The 20,339-nt window shown below is 59.6% G+C and overlaps 2 protein-coding genes across 2 annotated transcripts; one reads left to right on the top strand and one right to left on the bottom strand.

The window, feature by feature from the left end:
- Positions 1 to 66: 66 nt before the first annotated feature.
- LOC104370036 (uncharacterized) lies at positions 67 to 7,849 on the top strand. The gene is made up of 3 exons (XM_086628008.1): positions 67 to 82; positions 191 to 275; positions 7,209 to 7,849. Exons 1-3 carry the CDS (start codon positions 67 to 69, stop codon positions 7,780 to 7,782), a joined length of 675 nt encoding a protein of 224 aa, XP_086484134.1. The 3' UTR covers positions 7,783 to 7,849.
- Positions 7,850 to 10,555: 2,706 nt separating this feature from the next.
- Positions 10,556 to 13,922, bottom strand: ARID5A (AT-rich interaction domain 5A). The gene is given in 14 exon segments (XM_086628007.1): positions 10,556 to 10,755; positions 10,758 to 11,123; positions 11,209 to 11,356; positions 11,358 to 11,510; positions 11,559 to 11,767; positions 11,770 to 11,854; positions 12,094 to 12,247; positions 12,356 to 12,432; positions 12,434 to 12,454; positions 12,548 to 12,564; positions 12,567 to 12,599; positions 12,879 to 12,911; positions 12,914 to 13,043; positions 13,863 to 13,922. Coding segments are annotated over 14 exon segments (1,686 nt in total).
- Between the last annotated feature and the right edge of the window lie 6,417 nt (positions 13,923 to 20,339).

The following is a 20,339-nucleotide window of genomic DNA, read 5'->3' as shown; positions in this document are numbered from 1 at the left end:
CAGCTACGGACAGCTGTGTGCGTCAGCAATTTCAGAGCAGCTGCCTCTAACGGGAAGAGGCTTCTGATGCAGCCCCCGGGCGGTGAACGTGGCCCCCGCAGTCCCCGTGTCTCAGGACCGTCTCGCTCGCGTGTTTTCTAGGCTTGAAGGCGCCGACGACCATCACCGTGACGCTGCGCGGGCAGCCCAGCCGCGTCACCACGCTTAGCCAGGCTGCCATGGGCACTGTCCAGCCCCAGCTGGAGGAGCAGCCGATGCAGACGCAGGCACCTCAGGTAATTTTTGGCATCTCCTCTAGAGAAAGTGCCCACTGCTGCTCTTGGGAGCTTTTCCTGACCGTCACAGTCAAGGGCAGATAGAGTTGTCGTGGGGAAGCGTTCTTGGTCACATCTCCTGGAGGTGAAGAGCTTTGTTGCTTTGCTGAGGCCTCACGAGGCGGTGGTGGAGAGGACCCTGTTCATCTTCATGTGTGGTAGCAGCAGGGCCGACTGTGCGCGACAGCACGCTGGTACCACGCCGAGGAATCTCCGGCTGCGCTTCAAAAGCTGACATCAGCATGGGAATTGTTACTGAAGCTCCAGGCTTTCTTGGCAGGAACAGGTTTTGGTGGGAAGAGGAAAGCTGCTTGTAGAGTGTCTATCCCCTGCCTCTTCAGGCAGGAGAGTGGGTTGTCCGTGCTGTCTGGAGCTGTGTTCCTCTTGGAAACGCTTGCTCCGACCATCACATGCCCTGACGTGAGGCTGGGCCCTGTGGGTGCTGGGGGTACGTACTGTTTCCTCCTGCAGCTCCTGCTTTTTCCTGCTTCCACACTCTCGAAACCACACCTGAAGCGCTGGGCGCGTGCTGGGGTTGTAGCTGTTCGATACCGATCTCCTTTTGGAGCGAATCCCTGACAGCAGGAAAAGCTCGTAGTATTTGGACTCTCAACACGTGCCAGGTACTGTCTCAAGGATCCTGGCTGCCTTCCTGCTTCCTTGGTGTGGTTGAGTTGAAAGCACAAGATGCCAAGTCAGAGAGGGTGGTTTTTTTCTGTGGATGTAGTCGTCTTGGGTACTGCAACGTGGACGTCTCGACCCTGATCCTGGAGGGGAGCAAAAGGGGTGAATTTACTGCAGGTGTATCCTTGGGCTCCGTCCTGAACCACCCATCAATTTTGAGACAGATCCGTAAATATGAGGGTGGAAAGGTTGGCTCTGACCCCCGGCGCAGCATGGTGGGTCAGCGGTGGCTGCGATGTGCCACCAGCGAGGCTGACCCGAGCTCGCGTGGCTTCCCCGTGGTCCCGGCTCCGGCGCTGTGCAGCACTCGGCTCTCTCCTGTGATCTTTCCTGGATGTGGGGATGTAGGAGAAAACAGGCAGCCTGGGCCTGCGGTCTGCGTCCGGGACAGACGGAGGGGTTGCAGGAGGAGGGCTGTTGGTCAGGCAACCAACGTACGTGCTGAGGGGTACAGCTGACTCTCCAGGAGATGCTGGCTGTGGTGATTTGAGGAAGGCATTTCCAGGGAGAAGGTAGTTCCAAGAACAAACCAACAAGCTCCCAGAATGAGAAATGCTGCAGCTTGGGCAGTCGGATGACTGGAGGGTCCGGTGGGGATCCAGCTCCAGTTCCCAGCAGGGATTAAGAAGCTGGCACTGAAGGCTGAGGATGCCAAAACCGCTCCAGATTGGCAGGGTTGGAATTTTTTTCTTGCATGTGATTTTCCTGCTTTTGCTGGCACTAACTCGGGTCTCGGGCAGGTGAGCTGGGGTGGGGGAAGCAGAGCAATCATCGCTCTGTAGATGCAGGTCTGCAGTTCTGGTCCCGGTTGCTGGGCTGGCTGGAGTTGTGGGCAGCACTGGAATCTGGGAGCGTCGTCTGCTCCTTACTGGTGCCTGCGCAGAATGATTGAGGTTGCTTGAAGCTCTGGGATAGATTTAGGGAGGCGTTAACCTCCAGGTGAAGCCTTTGAGTGGAAATTGGGTGAGTATTAGCAGCAGCAGCCATAAATCCTTAATTTGTCCTACTTTCGAGCTGGCGTTGCATCCCCAGTTGCTGGTAGTTTCCGTGCAGATTCCAAGTTTACTGCTGGTTAAAGCTTGGACTCGGGAGCCATCCACGTTCTCCCTCCCTTGACTCCCCTGTGTTTCTGCCAGTCGCTTCGTTAGCGCGACAGAGCCTGAAGCCTTAGGCGCTTAGAGCTGCCCAAGGCAGAGCTGGAAACCCGGAGCTGGGACACTCAGTGCAGATCCCACCTGAGCAGCAGCTTCCGTAGGTCTGAAGCTCTTCATCCACAGTGGAGGCCGTTGGTTGTGCTCTTGGAAGGCTGTTTAGGAAGCCATCAGAACTGTCGTGCTTTCCTTTACGTCCTTTGTTACCTTCGAGAGGCCATAAATGAACTCCCGGGGTGGAATTCAGCCTGGAGAAGAGAAGGCTCCGGGGTGATCTTCTAGCAGCTTTCCAGTGCCTAAAGGGGCTACAGGAAAGCTGGAGAGGGACTTTTTCCAAGGGCATGTAGTGACAGGACAAGGGGCAATGGATTTAAATTGAAAGAGGGGAGATTTCAATGGGATATAAGGAAGAAATTTTTTACATTGAGGGTGGTGAGACACTGGCACAGGTTGCCCAGAGAAGCTGTGGCTGCCCCATCCCTGGAAGTGTTCAGGCCAGGTTGGGGGCTTTGGGCAACCTGTGTAGTGGAGGGTGTCCCTGCCCATGGCAGGGGGTTGGAACTGGATGATCTTTGAGGTCCCTTCCAACCCAAACCATTCCATGTTCTATAAATGGAAACTCGGTATAGATCGACTCCGGGGTTCACGTTTTAAGGTGGTGGCGCTCGGAACGGGATATTGGATGACACGCTGGCTTTTACCGACGGTGCCCAGCCTGTGCGTTCAAGGCAGCGCCCGATGGCGTGGCCGGCTGCGAGAGCTGCTTCCAAAGCCATCCGCAGGCTGGTTTTCACCGGAAATGGAACGAGCCGGTGTTTTTGTAAAATATAGCCCCTGACGTCAGCTCGCGCGTACCTTTGGCACAGCGGGGTTACGTAATCCAGCAGGGCTTCCTGGAAAAGAGCAAATTCACCCAAGGCTTTGGGGGATGACTCGGGGGGTGAAGCTCTCGTGCTTTCAGCAGTAGCCAGAGCTGTCGTCGGTTGGCTTCCCTTGGAAATTCCAGCTGACGGCTCCGCTGTGCCTGCGCAGGAAGTGGGAAGCCCACGCGTTGGCTGTGCGCTGCGACTCTTATTTATTTTTTTTAAACTCTGGGGCGATGCTTGTAGCAGCTGAGATGCGCTCGAGTGGGTAACTCTCTTCCTTCCCCCGTGAGCGTTAAACGGGAGGCGGAAGGCTGAGGAATCTCCCCGGGAGTTTGGTGCAAACGCTTTTCCTGAGTAGCAGAGTAAGAAGAAGCAAGAGTGTTTGGGTGGCTTTGAAGTGAAAATACGAGCAAGTTTCAGCTTCTCTTTTCAAGAAACTGGCACCACAGCAGTTTGAATTTTGTATGTTCCGCCCTGCAGCCTGATTAGATCCCGATAGTAGCTCCATAAAGTGTGGAGTGATGCTCGTGCTGGATCACGCTCTTTGTTTTCCACTTAGCGGCACGAAGATGTACGCTGCGATGCCCGCGGCACGCTGAGGCGTGGGTTGAGCTTTGGGCAGGGGTCTGCCTCAGATGGCAGGAGGAAGGCTCTGACCTCAGCCCTTGCCGCTGCCCAGAGCTGGCTGCTGGTGCTGGATGTGCTGGAAGCAGGCAGTAACACTTTTCTCTTCCTGAAGTCTGACCCTTTCCACTCCCAGGGGCGGAAATATTCATTATAGCTGGTGGAACGCCGTTAAGTTGCTGCACGAGGCGTGGAAAAGCAGGATGTGACCTGCATGAGCATCAGGTGGGGGGGGCTCAGACTGAAGCTTAAGCGATTCTTGTCAGTGCTGGAGGAAGGTGAGCAAGTTGGCGCGGAGAAGCGTGACCGAAGAGGTGGGTGTCTGCTTTTGTAGCTGGAGAAGCTGCTTTGGAGCTTGAGTTATGTCAGCTCGGAGCGGCGAGGGTGCCTGGGGAGAGCACCGGAGCACAGGCCGTCGGCTCTCGGCAGGAGCAGGTTGCAGGTGCACCTGGAGAGGGTTCAGGCAAGCGGAGCGGACCCAGAGGCATTCGAAGAGCCCTTCAAATGAGGGAATTTCCAAGTGTTTCACTGAAGCTTGTCGGTGCCCTCCAGGGTGTGCTGCCATCTGCCTTGGGATACAAATCCTAACTCTCCGGTTGTCCCAGTATCAGACATCTGGTGGACTCTGGGGCCGTGTAACCACCTGGTTCTTGTCAGAGGGACTCGTACGTCTTCGTCAAGCAAGAGGGAATCTCTCCCGACGGCGTGTGCTGTCCCAGTTTTAGCTGGGCTTTCACTGGTTCCGCTGGTAAGAGCACGTCATCATTGCAAGCGGGTCTGGACAATGCAGGAATCATTCAGCTCCTGGCTGTCCCTTCACTATTGCTGCAGAGGGAACGAGAGCGGGACTGATGGCCCTGACAGCCAGAGACAGGGATAGATCCCATCCCTCTCCAGAAAAAAGGCAACAAATTTGTACCGCGCTCAGCCGAGCACCGACAGTGGTGCTTTTGATAATACACTGGAGATTTTTCTCTCGGGATGTGTTTCTCCTTGAGCTTGGTAATGACTGATGGAGCGAGGGCAAGGCTGGAGGCAAGAAGAGAGTTGCTGTCATTATTTGTTTTCCAGGTGAGGGCTAGTGCAGGTCCCAAGGGGTGATCCCAGCCCCCCCACAGACGGCATATCCTCGACAGCGGGGCACTTCCAGTAGCTCTCCCTTACTTTAACCCTTCCAGGCTCCAGATGGTGCCGTTGGGAACCTGGCCGCCCCCGGTGCCGCCTCTCCTGGCAAGCTGCTGTCTCAGATGGATCTCAGCAAAGCCCAGGCTGGCGCAGAGATGGCTCCCGCCGACCCCGCGGCACACCTGACCGCCGCCGCGGCAGCACCCCTAGGTGAGGCGCATGGCAGCGGTGGGGCGCGGGCAGCCGGCCTGGGGGCCAGCGCGGAGGCCGGGTTGGCGCCATGCTGACGTGTGCGGAGTCACTTTGGGGAGCAGCTGCCCCAACGCTGCTTCTTTTTGAGCCTGTCAGTTCTTTTTTTTTTTTTTTTTTTTTTTTCCAGCCTTCCCTTTAAGTTAGGTTCCCCGTGGCTTCTTGGCACGAGTTTGGGCTCGATGCAGCCAGTTTTGAGCAGTTGATGAAAAGGAGGGTGTTTAAACTCGAGCCCGGACACAAGGGATAGTGTTGGAGATATCCCTGTTCCTTGCAGGGGGGTTGGACTAGATGACCTTTGAAGGTCCCTTCCAGCCCTAACCATTCTATGATTCTAAGGGATTATCTGCAGTTTGTGTTCAGGGCGCCCGTCGCGCGCTGCCCGCGTTTATTTACCTGGGGAGGGCAGACCCGCCCCACTACAGCTCAATAAACATTGCAGAACCAGCTGGCAGCCTCAAACTTCCAAAAAAAGAGCCAAATTGACATCAAGCGGTGATGCCACCCGTTGCATCCTCAAAGGCTTCTGCACCGAAGGCCCCGCTGCCAGCCCAGCCCGCATTTCCGCGTTCGTTTTCCTCAGGCCAGGCGGTTCCCGAGCCAGCGGCGGGGTGGGCAGCAGGTGGGCAGCAGGTGGGCAGCACTCGGGCCACCTCTGGCGGATGGAGCTCAGCGAGGCCGTGCCGGTTCCCCCAAAGGGCAAACGCGGCAGCTCGGCGGCGTTTTGTGTTTCACCACGCGGTCGGCGTTCCTTGCCGGCGTCGCACCCGGCTCAGCGCCCTCCGCAGACCCTCGGGCTCTGCTCTTCTCTCCCGGGACTCCACAGGGAGGAGCAGAAGCACTGGGATTGCGTCTTCCTCTGTGTGGTTTTTCTCGTTCCTTTTGTTATTCGTCGTAGCTAGAGGATGAAGTTAGATCCGTGGAGAACTTTTATCTGCTTTCGCTGGAGGGTCAGGTTGGTTTTGCATCCGGCGGGAGGACTGGTTTGTAGGAAAGCTGCTGGAGCAGCAGAGGGGCGTTAGCACGGAAAATTTTCCAGGCTCTTTTTGTTTCATGGAGCGATCGTCGTCGATGCCTTAACAGCATCATCACGTGCTTGTGCCGCTTCGGGGTGGCTGGAGTTGCCTGTTCCCGCCGTCCTCCTGCTCTTCCAGCCTCCCCAATTCCCCCCAGGATGGTGGGGCTGATGGTCCCATCTTGGTCAGACGGTCAGTCATCGGCCGTCGCTCCGTGCCCTCCCGCTTGAGGCACTTTGTTTCGGAGAGGTCCGCGCTCTGTCGGTGGTTGTTGTCACCACTGGTGAGTGCGAGGGCACCACGGCACATTTGATGCCACTGTATCGGAGAGATACGGTGCCAGGTGACCCGGCGTGCCCGGGCATCCTGCTTTCCACTCCTGGGAGACGAGCGGAGCGAGTCGTAGCCTTGGGCGACTGCAGGGGCAAACCTTGGGCTGCCAGGTTGGGGGCTTTCTGGCCAGCATTGTCTTTAACCAGCAGCGGGTCTCTGGGCTTTTTCCCCATCTCTTGAGCGCATCTAAACGCAGGGATTAGATTCCAGGGAAGTGTCTCTCCTGTCTCTTGCAGTCTGGGCTGCTGTAGGTGCAGAGGGGAGCCGACTGGACGGGGTAACCACCACGATGCAACCTCCGCTGTTGCCATAGAGCACGGAGAGCTTCGTTTCACAAAGCCTGAAGTCTTTCTGGCTGCTTTCTCGGGGGAGCGTGATGAGGGTCTGAGCACCCCCAGCGCTGCTGGTGGGACGGAGCTGGAGATGCCAGAGAGGAGCAAGAGCTTGCCTTGAGCCAGGCCACCGAGAGCAGTGGCAGCTCAGTGTGGTCTGCGGCAGCTCGGCAGGTAGGATGGGGCCAGGTGGAGCTCGCTTGGCTGAGGAGGCACCTTGACATCCTGTCCCAACAGGAGGGGACTCTTTCGGGGAGGAGATCAGACTGAAGGAAGAGAGGGGCTTCCTTGGGGGATCGGAGTGCTGCTGATGGTGCCCGAGTTGGGCTGTTGTGGTTTCTTTGCCCGGGCTGTGACAGCACTGGGGTTTGGTTTTGGGGTCTTGCTCTGGAGAGCAGAGAAGGTCTTTCTGCTCAATCTGAGAGCCCGTGACCACCACTGCAGCTGGGGGTTGCAGCCCGGGGTGGGCACCACGTCCCCAGGGCCACTGACCGCGCTCTCCCCTTCTCCGCAGTGACCACCACCAGCCCCATGAAGACGCTCTACGTCATGTCGGATGCCAAGCTGTCTGCACTTACCAAGTCTGTGATGGGCGAGGCTACCTCTGTCCCCTCAAACTGCCAGGCATCCAGCCGCCTTCCTCCTCCTCCTCCGCCAGCACTCCCACTGGCAATGTCACCTTGCCACCTCCTCCCTGGCCAGCACCCCGAGCGCCCGGCAGCCTGCTCCACTCGAAGGTGGGACCTGTCCTGCAGACCACTTCCAAGACCGTCATCCTGACCTCGACGCTGGCCGCCATGAAGGGCGATGGACCCCTGGGACACATCGGGGAGAAGGTCAGCTTGACCAAGAGCGCCGCGGCCCTCGGCCACGCTCTGGGGGCAGTGGAGACCCTGGGGAGGGTTCCCTCCGTGGTGGACGACGGGAGCACCATCATCCACACCAGAGAAGCTCTGGCCAACAGACACTTGCTGCCCCAGGGCGTGCTGCCAGGAGGGGCTGGCACCACGCTCATAACGCTGGGCAGCAGCCTGGCCAGCTCCTCCATCATCGCCACGGCGGGGCCCACGCTCACCCAGAAGCCATAGGGACCCCCGGGACCCCTCGCTGCGACCGGGCGCTTCGGGAAGACCGAGCTCCGCTGTGGGGTGGGAGAGCAACAGCCCTGTGGGCATGGGGTGGGGCTGGTTAGACTGGAACGAACTGGGGGGGGATGTATTTCTGGTTTTGTTGCTGTTTAATAAAACTTTTTTTTTTTTTCCTGTTTTTCTTCACTGACTTCATTGCGCACGTCCCTTCCGAAAGCGGCTTCGCTTGCGGCCCGGCCCTCGACCGCTTTTGTCCAGGGCTGTTTTTTCTCCCGCTGTGAAGGTGCGGAGGGACGAAGCGGCCTTGTGCAGGCAGGGAAGGATTCGTGCCGCGGGGTCTGGGAGCAGGCAGGGCAGCTCCTCCTGTTCCTGGGCTCTAGGACTTGCTTTCCCAGGACAGAGCTTAGGGCTGTGACTTCCTGAGTCCTTTTTGTGGTTACCTGGGATAATCCCAACGCTCGCTACGGCTCCACGCCGAGATGATGAGGTGAGGCTGAGTTCAGCACCATCGAGGCTGCTTTGCCGGGGCTCGGGATGAGCGTTTCCACCCTGGCTCTGCCTCTGCCTTGCCCGAGCCCCTCGTGTCCCCGACGGCCGCAGCGTTTGGGCTGAGCCGCTTTCGAGGAGCGGGATTCTTGGCAGGCAGAGACCCGCTGTGCGGGGCGGCCCCGTGCTCCCCCGAGAGCGGGCAGCACGTTTCCGAAATCTCCCCTCACTTCCTCATCCTGCCGGCGGCGTGAGAAGATCCCGTTTTTAGCACGGCTCGGCCACGGCAGAAGGGGGTGTTCGTTACAGGGAGCCCGAAAACGGAGCAGAAACAACTATTTTCCCCCTCCAGTGGCTGTATTTGCTTGTCAGGCGAGGAGGGAGATGCTGGGAGTCCCTTCCTACCCTCTCCTGGCTACATGGATCCCGTCCCCGGCTTTTTGGGACCATCTTTGTCTTTGTAGCCTCTGCACTGGACTTCGCACCGCCGCGATGGTGAGTAGCGTTCTCGAGGATGCTGAGCTTGTCAGCCCCCCACACCCTTCCTTCCCTTTTCCCTGGGGTTTTATGGAAAAAAAAAATAAAGGACAAGGTTTTACTTTGCCAGCAACCTGCGTTCAGCCCAGGAAAATTTCCCACAGGGAAGGTCAGGGGTCCGGGTTGACCTTGAACCCTGGGGCTGAGCTGACCCCTGGCATAGCGGGGTTTGCCGATGGGATGCCTAAACGTGGTACCTTCTTCCCAGGCTGACAGCGGTGGGAAAACAGCCGGGATGAGCTTAAGCTCCGCTCTGGCATCCGTGGCGCTCGCAGACACAGCGTGTCCGGTAAAACAAGGCTCTGCCGTCAGCCCGCACTGTTTTTAAGCAGCTCAACTCTCTTCTCCAGGCTGGAAGTCACAGCTTCTCCGCTGCAATAACGGTAACAAGGCTGGGACACCCTTTGGGATGCGGCACCTCCGGTGCCCTTGCTCCCAGGCACGGAGGCAGCCCTTCCTGGGAAGGCTTGAGCCCCGTGGCCACATCCTTGCTCGTAATCCAGGGTTACCAGCGTGTGTTTTGGCAGCAAAGGTCTTGGGGTACAGCCGGGGCCGCCTGTAGCACGTGTAATCCCTCCCTGATGTCCAGGCTGGAGGATCCAGCAGTGGTTGGGTCCGTGGTGCTGCTCTTCTCAACATCCTGGAGTGACCGGTGCTGCCTGGGGCTAATTCTCCTATTCCAATTTCTATCCCAAAGCTTTTCCTTTCCGTGGATACAGCAGAAGTGGTCCTTAAAAGCTGACTTAGTGCTGCCGCTCCACCTGAAGCCACGACCCGCTCCGGGGACAAGCAAGTGCCACCATCCCTCTGCCCTTTCCGCTCTACGGCACGTGGTGAGGTGCCCGGGATGGTGGCGAGTGGATGCACTTGCGGAGAGCAGATGGCACGAGAAAAGCGAGTCCTGCGGCTCCCGTGAAGCCTTTGAGGCATTTCCAGTGACTCGACAGGAGCTCCCGGAGGTAAAAAGCCTGGAGGTGTTGCTGGGCTGGTTTGTGCTTGGACACGCAGCTGCTCCACGGAACGGTTGCCTTTTCCCCCAAAACTGATGCCGAAAAGCATCTCCTTCCCCACGGGATCGGGGCAGCCCCGGAGGCAGGTCTCAGCCCATCCCCATGGCATCACCAACACCTCTGGGGCTCCGTGCTTTGGGTGAGGATCCCCCCCAAACCCTGCCCCGATCCCAGAAATCAAGGACACAGGTCGGGACCATCCAACCAGTTTTATTTCGGGCGCTGCCTTTGCCACCGGCTCAGCCGCTGCGGCTGTCGGAGGAGCCGAAGCACTTTCCGGGCAGCCACCCAACGCGGCGGCCCCTCGCCGCAGTCCCAGACCCCTAAAAAAAAAAATCCCTCCGGAACCCCGGCCGGAGACAACATAATTAAAACCCAAATTGCATTGCGTGGCGTGAGCCGCCGGGGGTCTGGACCAGGGAGTTGTCCTGGGCACGGTGGGACGGGAATAACCATCGGCTCAGCCTCCTCGCCGCATCAGCGGAACCGCCGGGGCACGGCGTCTCTGGCGAAACAGAAACCTCTGCAACTCATTTTGCTCCCTTTTTTTTATATGGATGTGTATAATATATAATATATATATTATATATAAAAAAAAAAAAACCCTTGTGATATTGGTAGTTAAGTCACCGGCGTAACGGTGTCGGATACAAACAGCTCTAAGATCAAGAGTAAAACAACACGGTCCAGATTGTCCCCTCTTGCCACGATGGGCTCCGGCACACGCCTCGCTGCCCGCCTCAGCCGCTGCGGCATCCCGGCCGGCTCCTTCTCCGCAGGGAACGAGACCGATCCGGAGCGGGATGGAAGCGGCTACAGCTTGGCGTGGCGGTGAAAGGCCGTCTTGTGCGGGAGGCGTAGGTGGGTTGGCGGTGCCACGTTGCCGCCGGGTAGAGCCGGTGCCGCAGCGAGCTCTCGTAGGATGCCGGGTAGTGCCCGGGGCGGTCGCCAGCGGCCGGCACAGGTCGGAGGGCTGCGTGGAGGTGGCTACCAAAGGGCTGGGGAAAGCCGGGATGATGAAGGGGTTGACGGAGAGGGCCGGCGCCACCGGCACCCCCTGGCTTTTGAGGTGCTCCAGGGGGTTGCCGAAGCTCACCGGGAAATGCACCATCGCTCCCTTGTAAACGTCCGGCGCTGCGGTGTAGCCGGGGCTGGCCACCACCGCTTTGGGTTTGGCCAGCCCTTGGTGGCCCCTGGGCGAGCCGGCGCCCGTGTCCCCACCGTCGGCCTCCTTGATGAAGGGGGAGACGGCGCGGAGCTTCGCGCCGGGGCCGGAAAGCCGTCTCCTCCTCCCGGCCACGCTTGCCCCTGGCCACGGCGGGGGCGAAACCGGCCCCGGGGGGCACCCAGGCGGCCCCGCTCGCCGGCTCTCCCCGCTCCACGGCTGCCCCGCTTTGCTCGCAGGTCTTGGGGCTGCTCGACTCCTCGGCTCGCGACGGGAAGGTGGAAGGTGGCTCCAAAAAATCCTTCAGGCTGGAGAAATACCCCCAGAGCGGTTGGCAGCTGCCGGGTTTGAGCACCTCGTTGCGGTAGGCGTGGAAGCAAACCGGTGAAGACGGTGGGTGCCGGCTCCCCCTCCTCGGCCGGCGGGCAGGGCTGGCTGTCTCTCCCACCGGGGGATGCGCTGGCCATGGGTCCCACCTCGCTCCCGACGCTCGGAGCTCTATCCGGAGTTCCCGATGGCTCCGGGCTCCTCTGCTCATCGCGGTTAGGGGCCGGTGGGCGGCCGGGCGGGCTCGGGGCTGGGCCAGTGCCGCTCGCCAACCGGCAGCCCTCGGGGCAGTGGCGTTTGTGGCAGTGCAAGGACTCTGCCTTGCTCACCTGGGCCAGTAGCTTCTTCTTGGCCAGCGGAGACATGATGGGATGGTTGCCTTTGGAGTAGAAGCTGGAGGAAAAGGCGCTTGTAGGTTTCGGTGGGGTCCTGCAGGGGCCAGGACACCCCCCCGAGGGGTCGGGGACACCGGGCTGGAGCATCGCTCGGCCACCCGGCCCCGCTCCGGGGTGTCCCTTGCATCCTCCGTGACAGCTGCCACCTCCGGCTTCACCTTGTCGGAGGGATCTGCAAGCGAAGGGGATTCGGGGGGTGGGTGCCGGGGTCCCCGATTCCCACGGCCCCCTCCCCATCTTTGGCTGCCCTCAAACCCTCCGCATCCATCTGGCTCTTCCCCGGCCACCCCGGCGGGTTCCCCCTGGGAAGGGACAGACACGGCGGGGGGGCTGGGCGGGGTCCCGGGGCTGCTCCCAAACCGGAGCCGCGTTAGCCGGGCTCTGGGGGGGCCGCGCACCTGCTCCGGCCCTTCTCCTTCTTGGCCCTCTTGCTCTTCTCGCCCGTCTCGGCACCCTTGGAGACCTTGTACTGCTTGCGGGGCTTGCTGGGGGGCCGAGGTTTGTCGTCCTCCCCCTTGAGATGCCGCACGTACGGGAGGACCAGCCTGTGGGGTGGGGTGGGGGGGACGGGGACGGGGGGGGACGGCAGTGAGAAGCGGCGCCGGGAGGGGAAACCGAGGCACGGAGCGGGGACCCCTCGGCTCGTCCCCTACCTCTCGTAGTGCCGCCGGGTGCAGGTGGCCGCGCTGGTGCTGCCGGGGCTGCCCCCCAGCTCATCGTAGACGTTTTTTCCAGAGCCGGCGCCCCGTCACCTGTGGCAGGAGGGATGGGTAAGCCCCCCTCCCCGCCCTGGCACCCGGGGGGCCACCCAGGGGCCACCCCAGCACCCAGGGGCCCTGGCTTACCAGCTCGTAGGCTCCAGCTTCTCCACGGCTTTGTAGATCTTCCAAGGGTTAAATGGAAACAAAGAGGAGATGCCGAGGGTCATCGCGGCATCGAGATGACGACGCGGTGGGCGCCGCGGCCACTGGCAGCTCTGGTGGGGGATGTACCCCCTCGGCTGGGGCCCGTACCCCCTTGGTGGGGGCAACTACCCCCTCGGCGGGGCACATACCCCCTCGGTTGGAGATGTACCCCCTTGGTGGGGCACGTACCCCCTTCGTGGGGGGATATACCCCCTTGGTGGGGGGGATGTACCCCTCGATGGGGCACGTAGCCCCTCGGTGGGGGACGTACTCTGCTTGAAGCCGAGGTGGGGGATCCTCTCGATGGCGTGTGGCGATCCTTCATGAACTGGTAGAGGCTGACAAGGAAGGCTTCCTCCTCTTCCTTTTCACCGCCGGTTGTCGCTTCTTCCACTGGCTTCTCCTGCTCGGAACCATCCTCCGGGCCTGGAGCCTCCTGTGGGATACGGGGATGAGAACGAACCTGAGGGGAAACTGAGGCAGAGCAGAAGCACCCAACATCCCCCCTTCCCTTTTGCTTTTGCTTTGTAACCCAGAGGCAGTTAACGAGCTCGGGGTTCGTTAGCCGGCAGCCCGGGCCGCCGGCCAAGTTGGTCAAAGCGCTGGAACGGCGCGAGAACACGAGGAACGGCTTCCAGGAAAACAGACGGGCAGGAAATTCATCCTCCCCCCCCCTCCCACCCCCCGCCGCCGCCTTTCTCAGCTAAAATGTTTCTCGTTTTGTTTGTTCTACATTTTCCGGAGTTATAAAACTTGTTGCTATTTTTGGGCAAAGCAGCTGCTCAGCTCCGAGTACTTTTTTTTTTTTTGTGTGTTTGATTTGATTAATTTTTTATTTTTTTTTAATTTTAATTCCTTCTATTCTTTGGCCCGAGCGGTTAAGTCACGGCGTTTTTAACGGCTTGAACTATTTTGAGGCTTTTTTTTTTTTTTTTTTAAATAAAAGCCGCTGCGGTGGGGGGGGGAGGTTTCTAACCCCATCCCCCGCGCTCCGTTGAGATTAAAAACAAACTAATTAGAAAAATTAGCAGCCGCGTGGGTGACGGGCTCATTTCTCTCCCCAAAAATACCCTGTTTTTTGGGTATTTCCCCCCCCAAAACCGCTCAGAAATTCACCCTCCTCTTCCTCATCCTCACTTTCCCATGCAGCAAAAGCGCCGCTCGCCATCTTGTCCCCCCCAAAAAAAATATTGGGGGTTTCTAGCATATCCCCCCCAAAAAACCCCCAAAAAATAGGCTGCGGTGCGGCACTCACCGCCGGTTTGGTGGCGGTGGGCTCTTGGGGGTCTTGTCGCTGCTCTTGGCCGTCGTCCATGGTGGGGTTGAGGCGTCGCCTTGGATTTTAGGAGGGGTCCTGTAAGGAAAAATTGGGGTGGGGGGGTGAGACACCCCAAATTGTTGCTTCACCCCCCCAAATGGGAGGATTTGGGCCACGGCGGTGCCCGCCAGGCACCGAAATCGGCCGTTCGGCCGATTTCGGTGCCTGGCGGGCACCGCCGTGGCCCTAAAACTCCTTCCCTGGGTGCCCCCCCCCCAAAATTTAGGGCTCAAGAACCCCCTTGACCCCCCCCCCCAATCCTCCCTCTCCCCCCAATTTTGGAGGAAAACCCCCGGCAAAATGGCGGGGGGAGGAGGGGGCAAAGAAAGACGTGCCAACCTGGGAAACTGAGGCACGGCGCCCCCACTCGAGACCCCTCCGGTGCGTGTGTGTCCCCCCCCCCCCCCCCCAAAAAAAAACTTTTCCCGCCCCCCCCCCCGCCGCTCGCGACCCCCGCTCACCCGCCGCCCGCCGCGCCATGTGAGCGCCAGCCCCGCGCGAACGCCACGCCCCCTTTCCCGCCTATTGGCTGGCGCGGCCACGCCCCCCCTCCTCTTATTGGGCGGCCCGCGCTGCTCCTCCCCTCCCCTCCCCTCCCCTCCCCGCCAGCGGGCGCGCGGCGGGCGCACACGTCGTGTGCAAGGGCGCGCGCGCGCGCGCGCGCGGGGCTTTGCGCGCGGGCGGCGGAGCGTGTGTGTGTGTGCGCGTGCAGGTGCACGTGCGCGCAGCCTGCGTGTGAAGTGCACACGTGTGCCTGTGTGTGCGTACAGGTACATGTGTGTGCAGCGTATGTGTGAATTACACGCGTGTGTGTGTGCCGGTACATGTGTGTGCAGAGTACATGTGAAGTGCACACGTGTGTGTGTGTGCAGGTACATGTGTGTGCAGCTACCTGTGAAGTGCACGTGTGTGTGTGTGCAGGTACATGTGTGTGCAGCGTACATGTGAATGCACACGTGTGCCTGTGTGTGCAGGTATATGTGTGTGCAGCGTACATGTGAAGTGCACACGTGGCCTGTGTGTGCGTACAGGTACATGTGTGTGCAGCGTATGTGTGAATTACACGCGGTGTGTGTGCAGGTACATGTGTGTGCAGCGTACATGTGAAGTGCACACGTGTGTGTGTGTGCAGGTACGTGTGTGTGCAGGTACATGTGTGTGCAGCGTACATGTGAAGTGCACGTGTGTGTGTGTGCAGGTACATGTGTGTGCAGCGTACATGTGAAGTGCACACGTGTGCCTGTGTGTGCAGGTACATGTGTGTGCAGCGTACATGTGAAGTGCACACGTGTGCCTGTGTGTGCGTACAGGTACATGTGTGTGCAGCGTATGTGTGAAGTGCACATGTGTGCCTTGTGTGTGTGCAGGTAGTGTGTGTGCAGCGTACATGTGAAGTACACACGTGTGCCTGTGTGTGCAGGTACACGTGTGCTGTGCACGTGTGAAGTACATGTGTGTCTATGTGTGTGCGTGCAGGTCCACACGTGTACAGTGTATATGTGAAGTACATGTGTGTCTGTGTGGGTGTGTGCAGGTACCACACATGTATGGTGTACGTGGCAGTACACGTGTGCCTGTGTGTGTGCACGTGCAGGTACACGTGTGCAGCGTACATGTGAAATAGACACGTGTGCCTGTGTGTGCGTGTGCAGGTGCATGTGTGTGCAGGTGCATGTGTGTGCAGCGTACATGTGGAGTACACACATTGCCTGTGTGTGCAGGTACCCGTGTCCAGTGTATGTGTGAAGTACATGTGTGTCAGGTGTGTGCGTGCAGGTGTATATGTGAAGTATGTATGTGTCCATGTGTGCACATGCAGGTACACACATGGACATGTGCAGTGCACACGTGCCTCTGTGTGTGTGCGTGCAGGTACAAATGTGTGCAGTGTACGTGTGAAGTACATGTGTGTCCATGTGTGCTCCGTGCAGGTACACATGTGTACAGTGTATATGTGAAGTACATGTGTGTCTGTGTGGGTGTGTGCAGGTACACGTGTGCAGTGTACGTGTGAACTACATGTGTGTCCATGTGTGCACATGCAGGTACACCACATGTATGGTGTACATGTGCAGTACACGTGTGTGTGCAGGTACAAATGTGTGCAGTGTACATGTGAAGTACATGTGTGTGCATGCAGGTACACGTGTGTGCCGTGTACATTTGTGTCCATGTGTGCACATGCAGGTACACACATGTACGTGTGAAGCACACGCGTGTCTGTGCGTGTGCACGTGCAGGTACACACACGTACGTGTGAAGCACACGCGTGTCCGTGCGTGTGCACGTGCAGGTACCACATGTACGTGTGAAGCACACGCGTGTCCGTGCGTGTGCACGTGCAGGTACACACACGTACGTGTGAAGCACACGCGTCGTGCGCGCCCCCCGCGGTGCCCGGCCGTGATTCCAACGGCTCCGGTGCGGTTTCCCGGCACCGCGAGCGCGGCGGCCGCCGCTGACGCGATTTCCTCCCTGCTGGTATCGCCCCGAAAACGCAGGAAACGGGCGGGGGGGGGGGGGCAACACACATGGCAACGGGGGGGGTGAGGGGGCACACACATGACGACGGCAGCTTTTGGGGTGAAAAGTGGCCGCTTTGGGGCCGAACACTCGAACGAGCTGCCCCGTGGCGCGGCAGGCGGCGGGTGAGCCCCGGTGCCAGTGCCGGTGCCGGGGTGGGGGGGGGGGGGGCCGGGGGTACCTCCGTGCTGTAATCGCGTGTTTATCGCGACCGGAATTCCCGGCGGTCTCCGCGGCGGAGGGCGGCACGTTCCCGAAACCGCGGCGTCGCTGCGGAGGAAAGCCGGGCCGGAGCGGGCTGAGACCGGCCGAAACTCATGGCGCCCACCGCTCCGCCACCTCCAGCCCCCCCCGCCGCCCCTTGGCGACTCCTCGGTACCCCGAATCGCCAACGTTAAGCCCCATTTTGCCCCTTTAGGCCCAAATTCCCGGCGAACGGCGTTTCCGAGCGTGGCGGAGGTCGGAGCGGAAGGGCCGGAATGGCGCGGGAGCGGTGCCAGGGCCTACGGCGGGTGGAGTAATGGCTGAGGTCATCCTTCCCCGGCACCGAAAATAACCCCTTACGTCACCCCGCGCCCCGGCGCAGGGTCCCACCGGGGGACCCGCCGGTGACGGTGTCCCGGTGCGCTTGGGCTGAATCCCACTTTTTCCACGGGTGGTTTTTTGGCGTTCCCATCCGTCGGATGGGTTGCCGCCGTGGCACGCGCCGAGTTGAGCCGGTCTCAGCTCGGCGGGACGGGGGTGATATAGGGTTGGTGGGGGTGATGTAATGGTTGGTGGGGGTGATCTATGGTTGGGACCCCCCCCCCCTCCACCCAGCACCCCGAGACCCCCCACCCCGGTACTCACCGGCTCGGAGGCGCCGGGCGTGCGGCTCATCGGCGCGGCCGGAGGAAGAGCTCTGTGTTCGGCGGGTGTCACGGTGCCGGCGCTGACGGGCTGGGGGATGAGTCATCCCCCACTCAGGGAAGTGGCGTGTGCGGGTACGTGTGCGGTACGTGTGTGGTGTGTGTGTTTGCGTGTGCCATTGACTCTTTCGTTACCGGAACGGTCGCACTTCGGGCTTTTTGGGGGTTCCGGCCAGGGGCAGCCCAGCACCGCGCTGAATGACTGTGCCGGACTTTCCAACCCCCCCCCCGCCTCCTCCTCCTCTCTGCTCCCCGATCCTGGGGCTGGCCGTGTCCCCAGGGGGATTGGGGACATGCTGGGACCCGGTGACTGGGATGCTGGTGGGGTCCTGGTCCCCGTCGGGGGTGACTGGGTGTCACCGTGCGAACGGGGACGGCGCCGAGCGCGGGCGCTGGGTGCTGCGTTCCAGGGACTCTGGCCCAGCTAGGGCATCCCAGTCCCAGGGGACTGAAGCCACCCATTAGTGGGAGCCGGACTGGAGGGGCTGCTGGAGAGCACCCATGGGTGCACAACCCCATAGCATCCCCCGGAGAATCCCGCCTCCCCCCACCCCTGAATCGCCACCAGCCGGTTTGTGAAAGAGCCCCGAAAAAAAATACGAAAAATCCCCCGGTGACTCAATTTTGGGCCAAGAGCCCAAGAAAGCAGAAGCGGGGGGAGGTCAGGGGGACGTCGGGCTCCTGCCCCCCCCCGGGGCTAGAAAAGGGGTGCAGGAACCCGAGGGTGACATTAACCCTTTCGTTCCAGGAAGGCGCCCGCCTCTTACTTCATAATAACGTGATTTAACGAAAACGGGCAAAAAACCAACAAGAACAAAAAAAAAAACCCGCCTGGGGTTTCTAGTCCCGGTTTTCTGTTCGAGCAGAACGGGGGGGTCTGGAGCTGGGGGGGTGGGGGGGGGTGTCCCCTGCCTCAGTTTCCCCTGTGTGATGGCAGCTGCGTGTACGGTCCAGCCTGCCGGGACTCACTGGGCTGGGAATATGTTGGAATTCAGGCTCCTGGGGAGCGAGCACCCCTGGGGGGATCCGAGCACCCCTGGGGGGGGATCCGGTCCCCGAGGGCTCCGCTCCGACGGGCGGGGGGGGAAAAGCTTCTCCTCGGGGGGGGGTTTGTTTTTCATCCCGCGGAAGAGATGCTGGAGGAAAAGGGGAATTGTTGGGGGTGAAGGATGTTGCGGGGGCGAGAGCGGCCGTCGGTGCCTGAAGGGTGTCGGGGCTCAGCCTGGAGAGCCCAGTGCTGGCAGCTGCTGGGGAAGGAGGAGGAAAAAAAGGAAAAGGAGAAGGAGGAAAGGAGAAGAGGAAGAGGAAAAGGAAAAAAAATAAAAGGAGAAGGAAAAGGAGAAGGAAAAGGAGAAGGAGAAGGAGAAGGAGAAGAAAAAGGAGAAGGAGAAGGAGAAGGAGAAGAAGGAGGAAAAGGAGAAGGAGAAGGAAAAGGAGAAGGAGAAGGAGAAGGAGAAGGAGAAGGAGAAGGAGAAGGAGAAGGAGAAGGAGAAGGAGAAGGAACAGGAGAAGGAAAAGGAGAAGGAAAAGGAAAAGGAGAAGGAGAAGGAAAAGGAGAAGGAAACAGGAGAAGGAAAAGGAAAAGGAGGAAAGGAAAAGGAGAAGGAGAAGGTAAAAAAGGAGAATGACATGGAGGAGAAGGAGGAAAGGAGAAGAAGAAAAAGTAGAAGGAAGAGGAGGAGGAGGAAAAGGAAATGGAGAAAAGGAGAAGGAAACGGAGAAGAGACAGAAAAGGAGAAGGAAAGGAGGAGAAGGCAGAAAAGGAAAAAAGAGCCCCAACCCGAAAGCCGGGCACTGGATGGGCAGCGCTGCAGCACCGCGTCCTTTTGGGGCACAACCTTGCAAGAGGGTTCGTTATCTCAGGGGTTGGGAGACTTTGGGGTTGTAGGACACCCCTCCCCCGGGCCGTGGGTTAACCCATGAGGTGCTGGGCTGGAGACTCCACTCTATTCGGGAGCCTGACGCTTTAATTACCCCACGATTAACGATGTAATCACAGGGAAAAACAGCCTCCACCGAGAGCCCCCGGAGCTGGGCCCCCCCCCCGGCACCGGGAAGGTGCTGCACCCACACCGGAGTGGGGGGGGGGATTATTTAGGAGGTAAAAAACTGCCTCGATTTAGGGGAGAAATCAGAGCCGGGTGCTTTTGGATGCTGGGGGCGTTTTGGGTGCACCCCAACCCCATGGAGAGGGGTCCGGGGGCTGCAAACCAGGGTGCCAACATCTTACACCCCAACTCTGCCAAGCAACGGCACAACCAAGCACCTGGGTCTTTCCAGGGGGGTTAATTAGTGGGGGGCACTAATGAGGCTTAACGACCTCGACTGGGGCCTCCCAGCACCCCCGGGACCGACTTAAGCCCAGCTCAGCCGTGGAGCCGATTGTTGCTGACCCCGACCAGGGCTGTGCACGTGCGGGGGCGTGTGAATTTATGGGGACATGTAAATGGGACGGGTAAATTCACAGGGATGTGTAAACGGGACGTGTAAAGTCATGGGGACGTGTAAATTTATGGGGACACGTAAATGGGATGTGTAAATTCATGGGGATGTGTAAATGGGACACGTAAATGGATGTGTAAATCATGGAGATGTGTAAACGGGAGTGTATCTCATGGGGACATGTAAATTTATGGGGACATGTAAATGGGATGTGTAATTTCATGGGGATGTGTAAATTCATGGGAAAGTGTAAATGGGACGTGTAAACTCATGGGGACACATAAATGGGATGTGTAAATTCATGGGGACGTTTAAATTCACAGGGATGTGTAAACGGGATGTGTCAATTCATGGGGATGTGTAAGTGGGACGTGTAAATTCCCGGGGCCCGCGCGCCTATACAAGCACCTGTGCCCACCAAGGCCCATATATCCACAGAGGGGCCCCCCTGGTGCCCCCGTACCCCTTGTGGCTGCGGCAGCCACGCAGGCAGCACCTTTGGGTGAGCCCGACCCCCTTCCCTCCCGTCGTGCCAACACCG

The sequence above is a fragment of the Tauraco erythrolophus genome, chromosome 29 (genome assembly GCF_009769465.1).
Source record: "Tauraco erythrolophus isolate bTauEry1 chromosome 29, bTauEry1.pri, whole genome shotgun sequence".
Lineage (NCBI taxonomy): Eukaryota > Metazoa > Chordata > Aves > Musophagiformes > Musophagidae > Tauraco > Tauraco erythrolophus.
The sequence above is the reverse complement of the archived record's forward strand: the minus strand, read 5'-3'. Positions and strand labels throughout refer to the sequence as shown.

Excerpts from the sequence above, each read along its gene's own strand:
- LOC104370036 (XM_086628008.1), top strand. Across the intron at positions 276-7,208 it reads TGCAGACGCAGGCACCTCAG|TGACCACCACCAGCCCCATG; the intron begins GTAATTTTTGGC and ends CCTTCTCCGCAG.